The 7,986-nt window shown below is 43.3% G+C and overlaps 1 protein-coding gene across 1 annotated transcript; it reads left to right on the top strand.

Moving 5' to 3' along the window:
* The first annotated feature begins 5,581 nt into the window (after positions 1–5,581).
* On the top strand, positions 5,582–7,184 carry HDDC3 (HD domain containing 3). The gene is made up of 4 exons (XM_036734591.1): positions 5,582–5,791; positions 5,882–5,937; positions 6,055–6,295; positions 6,685–7,184. The coding sequence occupies exons 1-4, from the start codon at positions 5,680–5,682 to the stop codon at positions 6,813–6,815; spliced, it is 540 nt and encodes a 179-aa protein (XP_036590486.1). The 5' UTR covers positions 5,582–5,679; the 3' UTR covers positions 6,816–7,184.
* Positions 7,185–7,986: the final 802 nt, after the last annotated feature.

The raw sequence follows: 7,986 nt of genomic DNA, 5'->3' as shown, positions 1-7,986 counted from the left end.
CAAATCTCCCCAAACTTAACTAGGATAGTCATTAAAACTGTCAGTCTAACTGTAGGACCTTCTAGGACTTGTGCTCCTCTAGCAGAGCCTCTGAAAATGAAAGTCAGGCAAAATGCCTGTGTGTGTGGTTCTTGGTACCATGCCATAATCCCACAAGCTCATTACAATATTTATCTAGCACTTAAAGGTTTGCAAAGCACTTTACATAATCATTTCTTTTGATTCCCACAATATCCCTGCAAAGTAGATGAGGGTGTCCCCATTTTATAGATAAGGAAACAGCTTTAAAAGTTGTGACTTGCCCACAAAGTTAGTGAGCGTCAGAGAAAGAATTCATATTTAGTTCTTCCTGACTCCCAAGTCTAGCACCCGATCCACAGCCACCTAGCACCAGATTTATAATAATACAGACTGAAGCAAGAAGAGATGGGAAATGCTTCTATACGATGCCTTCTGAAATAAGAGCAGAGGGTGACTCATGCTAACTATGACTTCACACCACTGTCTCAACAGATGGGTTTTGAGCTTTGGCTGTGGTAGCTTTTATCCTCCCATCAGTGGCCTAGTCTAGACCTTACACACAACACAAACAGTCAGTGAAAGGAGAGCATAAAACTTGTCTAGATCTGGGAGGAGATGGCTCAGCAGTTGCAGAGGAATGGGAGTGGGGGAGATTTTCATTCTGAGGAAAGAGTGGCGGGTATAAACTCAGCTGTAGTCTTCTCTGTGGAATTCCCACATGAGAAGGACCTAATACAAACTAGTCCTGATGGTTTATATAGGTGGCAATGGAATGGGGAAGGGCCAAACAGTGAAGAGATCTAATACAACACTAATCCAAAAGGCAAGAAGGCCAGAGAAAGAGTGGGGATAAATTAATGAAATTTAACAAGAGTTGAAGGAAAAATGAGTAACTATGAAAGGATACAACCCAGTGAACAATTATTTAGGCAGAATAACCCCAAAACCCCAGTAAAAAGGAAAGCAAGACACATTCTGTGAGACCCCTGCTGGAAATAATGGAAGCTAGAATGGCTCAAAAGAGAAAAAATTTGAAATGAAACTAGGATGGTCATTAGAGACCTCAAAAGAGGAAGTGGTAAGACACCTAGGAGTAGACAATTTAGGACATATGACAGAATATCTCTGAAAATAAAAATGGCTCTGAAAAACAGTAGACTTGAAACCTAAAAAGACAAAATTGACAGAAGAAACTCAGAAGGCAACAGCAGCAGAACACGTGCATTTTATATAAACAAAAATAGCTGCCCTTTAAGACAGGAGATGAAGAAAGAATTCAGAGATTTTAAGTCTCCAGAAAAGTCTGCGTACCATACTATAGGGAATAATGTAAAATAACTGCCCGGAAGTAGTAATGGCAAGATGCTGAGAAGGGTTACAGATGATCAACAGAGAGAAGCTTCAAGCTTAAATCATCGGGGAAAGTAATTCAACTTTTTTTTTTTAAACTTCAAACAAGTATTGTAGATAACCAAGAGAAAGACCTTTAGCTATCAAAGAAAAACTCATAGCCTGGGTATCATTTCTGATAAGCTATTGAAAAAAATGTTCCAAAAAGCAAAGTTAAATGGGATGCACTCCAAAATAAAACTAAGCATAATCATCACTGAAACTTCAATACAAAAGAGGCATTTGAATCATTCCTCCAAAAGAAATGGTTTCTTTAGCCTCTTTACTTGCTGAGTAAAGAGCAAAAAACTTTACCTCTCATGAAGAAGAAAGGATCTGGGAGGAGTGAGCAGGAGGTAGCCTTGCTCTTAGGATCAGAGATGGTGGTATCAAAGTATGTTCCCACAGGGATGGGGGCAGCATGAGGGGCTCATGACTGGTTTATTCTAGGAACTGAGCACCTTAGAGATCCCCTTCCCAGAGCAAAGGTCACTCAGGTTCTGATACTGCTAAGTGCCTTCTTGAGGCTAGTGGAAGCTCCTGGGTAGTTTGTATGACTTTGACACTAGGTGTCAGGGTAACTTCCTCATACCACTCTGAGGCCGTGCTATAATTCTCACTTAAGTGGCCTAACACTGTGGGTAGGGAGTGTACCATTATTATGCATATCTTATAGGTGACAAAACAAGGACACGTTAGTAACCAGCATAGCTATTATTTAAACCCAGTGATTCTCCCATACCATTCTACCATTTATAATTAACAGAGTACTACGCTGTGATTTATATTGGATTATATGACTTTTACAATTAGGAAAATAAACTTTTCTACCATTAATACCAAACAGGAATTAAGATATGTGAATTATTTACTATATTTCATAGACATCATACCATTTGAAAATAGCTAGATACCTATATAGAATATATTTTATAGTTTTATTAATGGATATCTATTTCTATGGTTGGTTAGCTATCCATAGAAATATGAATATATCTACACATCTGTATATATACATATGTACACACAGATAGGGTTATAGTACTATAGTGTTAAGAATGTTAGGATGCCATCAGAATGTTGCATACTTAAGATTGTTGAAAATCAGTGTCCTGTCCCACCTGGCTCTACCCCTTTTTCTACCAGTGTGGGGAAGCTATCCAGCTTTTTGTGACCAGGCTCAATCTCTAGGGTGCAGGAATGGGACAGGAATTTGCTGACTGTACAGTGAAGGTAAAGGCACAAGGTTTATCCTAGGGACTTGAGGGAGCCTAAAAAAATAAAATCATGAATTGTAGAACTCAGTAGAGGGTAATTTCTTAGTCAGCAGGGATTGCTTTGTTTTTGTCTTTATGACTTCTGTGGGGGTGTATGGGTGTTGAAGGAGAAATAACAGAGAGCCCTTTACAGGGCTACTTTTCCACCTTTGCTGTCCACCTGGCACTGAACTCTCACTAGTGGATCCAAGAAGCTGTAGCATGCACAGCAGCAAGACCCCGGCAAATTGTCTCGGTAGAGGGCCTAAAACAACGTTAAGGGTAATGGAAGGCCACAAACCCATCAGTGAGTTAGGGAGATGTCTATCCCAAGCATGTGAAGACTTCCCTTGGTGGAAGGGGTAGATGAGAACAATTTGTTCCAAGGACCATGAAGGCTGCTGAAGCAGGCACTGTGGAGCGCTCAGAGCTTGGTCAGGCTACCACTGCATCCTGGGCCATCAACCATCATCTTGACTTTTGTCTCACTACTGGACTTAGATGACTGTGGAAGAGGGAGTGAGGCTGATGAATTTGTGCAACTCTCCCTCACTTAAACCCAATTCACATACAAGTGAAGACATTACCCTGTGATGTTATTGGTTGAAAGTGAAGGACAAACTGCAATGACCCCAGCATCTAGCACAGTGTTTGTCATATGGTCTACTTTTTAAAAATGCTTGAATGGAATTAAAAGGAAATTTAAAAATAATCTACCTCACCTCCCTCATTTTACAGTTGTGAATAGCCCAGTGAACACAAATGACTTGTCCTCCTAGTCCAATGCAGTTTCTGCTAAATAAGGATAAAAGGAGATAACTTATTAAAGCATTTGCAAACCTTTGAACACTATAAATGCTAGCTATGATGTGTATATATGTGCATACACATACTCACACACTCTTTAGAGACTATTATAACAGCATAATTTTGTTTATAAACCAACAAGGAAAAATGTAATCACCAAAATCACCACTTCTGTCTCTTGAAATCTTGGCATTTCCTTACTGATCCTGGATGTTAAAAGGAAAATAGGATTTTGCTTGAGCTATGTCAGATATCAAATAATAAAGAGAGGAAGTTATGATGTTATGGTCTTTTTAAGCTTTTTCAAGGATTTATTTTTAGGTCAAGAAAGTTCAGTTTTAAGTTGTGCTGCTTTAATGGAACTGCATCATCAACATTGGCACCCTTCACCAGTACAGATTGCAACCTATCCATGCCTTCTCATCCTGTGCAACTCTGATATGTTTTTTCATAAATCCTCTATAAAGAATCTATTCAGCACACTAGAGACCTTCTTCTAGGTCCAGGGTTCTTAACCTTGGGTCCATGAACTTAAAAAAAACTTAAAAAAAAATTGGTAATGGAATTTCAATGTAATTGTTTTCCTTTGCAATCCTATGTGGTTTATTTTATGCATTTAAAAGTATTATTTTGAGAATCTCCACCAGGCAGACTGTCAAAGTGGTCTGTGGCACTAGTTTTTTTTTCTTTTTGATATTACCAGTGTAACATTACTGGTGTTTATCATCATTACATGTTTGGTTTATTTCCTTCTCCAGTCAAATTTACAAACTTAATAAAGTCTTATGCCATTTCTTTTGCTCAAGTCATCACTGGATATAGCCTACTTACATGTCTTTCTAGTGTCTTTTGGGCTCAACAGTTTTGTCTTCAGAGATCTAGTGTTTCAAGATTTTCAGGCATATAATAATCACCACTGGTGTTCAAAAGATGGGCTTTGGCATAAGGGACCACCTTGTGATCTTCAAGTATTACATCATTTCCTAGATGCAGTTCTACCTAATCTCTCTTTTCCTATTTAATACCAGGCCCATTTCATTGTTCATCTGCATTGCTTGACAAAACACAAATATCAATCGGGGTTCTTAACCATTATTGGATCATAGACCCCTTTGGCAGTCCGGTGAAGTATGCAGACCCATTCTTATGATAACATAAGAACATAAATGCATAAAATAATGATTGCAAAGGAAAACGATTATACTGAAATAGTTATCAAAAAATTCTTTAAAGTTTACAGATCCCTAATTAAGAACTCCTGTCCTAATATAATGTGAATAATATGTATTCTTTATTGTATTTTGAACATTTTTATTTCTCTATTTTGTTTTGCCACAAAAGTTACTACCTAACAAAAAGTAAAGCAAACTTCTTGTAAAAAAGTATATACCCCAGAGAAATTTAAGCAAGGGCATGTCTGTCAGCTTTCTACTTTCATAGTTTAGCTACAAACAAGTTTTAACTCTGACATTTGGTACTAACATCATTGGTTGCCTTTGACATTTAGTTTTGCTGGCAGAGTGGGACAGATTACTGAGTTTGAGTCAGGAAGACCCGAGTTCAAATCTTATCTCTGACCTTGACTAGCTGCGGGATACTAGACGAGTCAATTAATCTCTAGCCTCAGGCAAGTCCTACGACTCACCTACTGAGTGAGTTCCTCAGTCTGGAGGTTACAGAAGAGGGCAGGACAGCAAGGTAGGAGAGCCTGGAGAAAGCAGTGTTACAGAAATGGGGGGAGGCAGCGGAGACAGGTATCATTTTTCAGTGGGTTTACTAAGAAAACTCCAATGTGGAAGCACTTGCACTGGTTTTTTCCCCACTACCAACAACCCCCACCCCCACCAAAAAAAAAAAACAACCCAGGGTGGAGAGTATCCCGGAGCCGGCGGAGCTGGTGCCTCCTTCCAGGCCCGTCACAACTCTCCCGACATCGTCTGGCGCTTTTTCTCCGTTCCACAAGTCCCTAGGATGATCCCCGCCCCCACCCGCCCAGTTTCGGCGCTCCGTGGTCTTGAGTCCCGCCAGACTTGCCTCCCCGGCTGGCCAGGCGGGTGCTGACCCGAGTCACGCGCGCCGGCGGCCGAGACCTGATCCCACAGAGCCCAGGTCGGGGCCGGCCTCCGGGGCGCAGGGGGCGCTGTGATCGGCCACGGGCGCCAAGGCCACCTCCCGCGCGTCCCCCACCGGCTCCGAGGCAGCCGCGATGAGCTCAGACGCGGCGTTGCTTTTGGAGGCGGCCGACTTCGCCGCCAGGAAGCATCGCAAGCAGCGGCGGAAGGACCCGGAGGAGACCCCGTACATCAATCACCCCATCGGTGGGTCCTAGGGCTGGGCCATGACGCCGCCGTCGCTTCGGGGCCGCCCGGCCCCAGCCTGACCTCTGTGTGCCCCGCTCTGCCCCGCAGGTGTGGCTCGCATCTTAACCCACGAGGCGGGAGTGACGGACGTCGTGGTGCTGCAGGTAAGGAGGGCCCGCCCCGCGGCGGGTGGGCGCCACTCCCCCGACCCCTTCCTCGGCCCCCGGCTCCTGAGAGGGCCGGCGTCTCGGCAAAGCAGCGTGTGTTCTGTGCGTTCCCAGGCCGCTTTGCTTCACGACACTGTGGAAGACACAGACACCACGTTGGAGGAGGTGGAGGAACATTTTGGGGCGGAGGTGAGGCGCATTGTGGATGAGGTGACCGATAACAAGGAGCTGCCCAAGCTGGAGCGAAAGCGACTGCAGGTGGAGAACGCCTCGCACAGCAGCCGGGGTGCCAAGCTGGTGAAACTGGCAGATAAGCTGTACAACCTTCGGGACCTGAACCGGCGCACCCCGAAAGGTATATATATCCTTCCCACCAGCAGCAGAGCTGCAGGTTAGAGAGGGAGGGAGAAACCCCTTCAGTGGTTATGCAGGCCGATCACCTGCCATAGAAATAAATGATTTTAAAATTTCTTTGGCATTTCACGTACAGCTCTCACGTGACACGTGTCCCTTTTGGCCTCCTATTTATCTTGGACTTTCACCCAAAAAAGTCTTGCCAAGGGGAAATGTTTTTTTTTTAATAAGAATCCCACTATTTTTGGATGTCCATCACATCCTTTCTCTTATTATTTCATGCTACAGCATTACACTAACTCTTCCGTGGACGGTGGAAGGCCTGGTGCAAAGTCCTATGTTATTGATTACTTATGGTGGTGAAAAACAGTTCTCTTTGTCGCCCTATAGGATGGTCTGAGCAGAGGGTTCAGGAGTACTTTGAGTGGGCAGCACAAGTGGTAAAAGGCCTTCAGGGCACAAGCCCCCAAATGGAAGGTGCATTGCAGAAACTGTTCCAAGAACGAGGACTATCCCTGTGAGCAGCAGGGGGTAACTAGAAATGTCGTGAAGACTTCAACTTGATCTAGGCCAAGAAGAGGATTCAAAAATCTACTCTGATGATATTGAAGCCCCCAAGGCAATATACTGATTCCTTTAACAGAATTTTATAAAGTGGGAAGGACTCTGGCTTTCTTTCTGCTACCTGAGTTAAACACTAATTTTTGAAACTTAGACTGCCTTCTATGCCTATTGTAACCCTGTAATACACAGTGACCTTTGAGACTGCTTCTCTGGGTCTGTGAGCTTTTTTTCTAAGTTGGATTCACTGATCATACTGAAGACAGAAGAACACTGATTTTTGTTTTATAAATCCAATGAAAATAAAAGGCCTGCAGAAATACTTAAAACTGTTGCCCACAGACCTTCCTGTTCATTGACAGGGAATATGAAATAGAGGAAGGAACCCTGGAGTTGTAGTCAGAATGTCTCTAATTTGAAACTTAGCTCTGGTGCTTACCACCTATGAGCTATTTAATGTTTCTTTGTCTCAGTTTCTTCATCTGTAAAATGAGATGATTGGACAAAACTAACTCTTAAGCCCCTTTCCAGACTCCCAAGATCTTCTGATGCCAATCTTAAGTGGGATAGTCATAGGGATAGCATTTAGAGCGTGTTAAGTTAATTTTTAATCTGGTCTATGCAAGACCTTTTCATTGTGCTCTGTAGAAAGTTTTAACTGTCAGCAACCGAAAAGATTTATGAACCTGCTGGCAAACTGAAGCTGTTTACCTCAAACCCATTCATATTCCTTCACCCTGCCAGGGAGGGAAGCCCCAAACATCTGTTTATTCATTGAATCAGCCAACAATTAGCTAGTACTGTGTGCCCGTCTGGGATGAGATAACAAGATAAATAAAAGTCTGCTCTCCAAAAGTTTACGACCTAGTGGTTAACACAGGAAAAAATACCTGAGCATCAGCGGACGAGGGAGTGAGCGTTAAGCTAAAAGCCCCTCTCCCAAGTACTCTCCCAGCACTGACAGCTTTCAAAGTCCTGTGATGTTCCAGCGTCCAAAGAAAAGGCAGAGGCCCAGGCTGCCCCCGGGAGCAGGGTACCTGCGAGGGGCAGGCCGGTTGCTTAGGGCTCCTCTACAATACCCGGGGCCCCTAGTCCTCCCAGGGCACGTTGATGGCGCAAGTCTCTTCGTCG

This window comes from Trichosurus vulpecula, chromosome 8 (assembly GCF_011100635.1).
Source record: "Trichosurus vulpecula isolate mTriVul1 chromosome 8, mTriVul1.pri, whole genome shotgun sequence".
Lineage (NCBI taxonomy): Eukaryota > Metazoa > Chordata > Mammalia > Diprotodontia > Phalangeridae > Trichosurus > Trichosurus vulpecula.
The sequence above is the reverse complement of the archived record's forward strand: the minus strand, read 5'-3'. Positions and strand labels throughout refer to the sequence as shown.

Bases quoted from the DNA above. Each gene is read 5' to 3' on its own strand.
- HDDC3 (XM_036734591.1), top strand. From the start codon at position 5,680: ATGAGCTCAGACGCGGCGTTGCTTTTGGAGGCGGCCGACTTCGCCGCC. The intron at 5,792-5,881 runs GTGGGTCCTAGG...TCTGCCCCGCAG, and splicing joins GTACATCAATCACCCCATCG to GTGTGGCTCGCATCTTAACC. The intron at 6,296-6,684 runs GTATATATATCC...GTCGCCCTATAG, and splicing joins GAACCGGCGCACCCCGAAAG to GATGGTCTGAGCAGAGGGTT.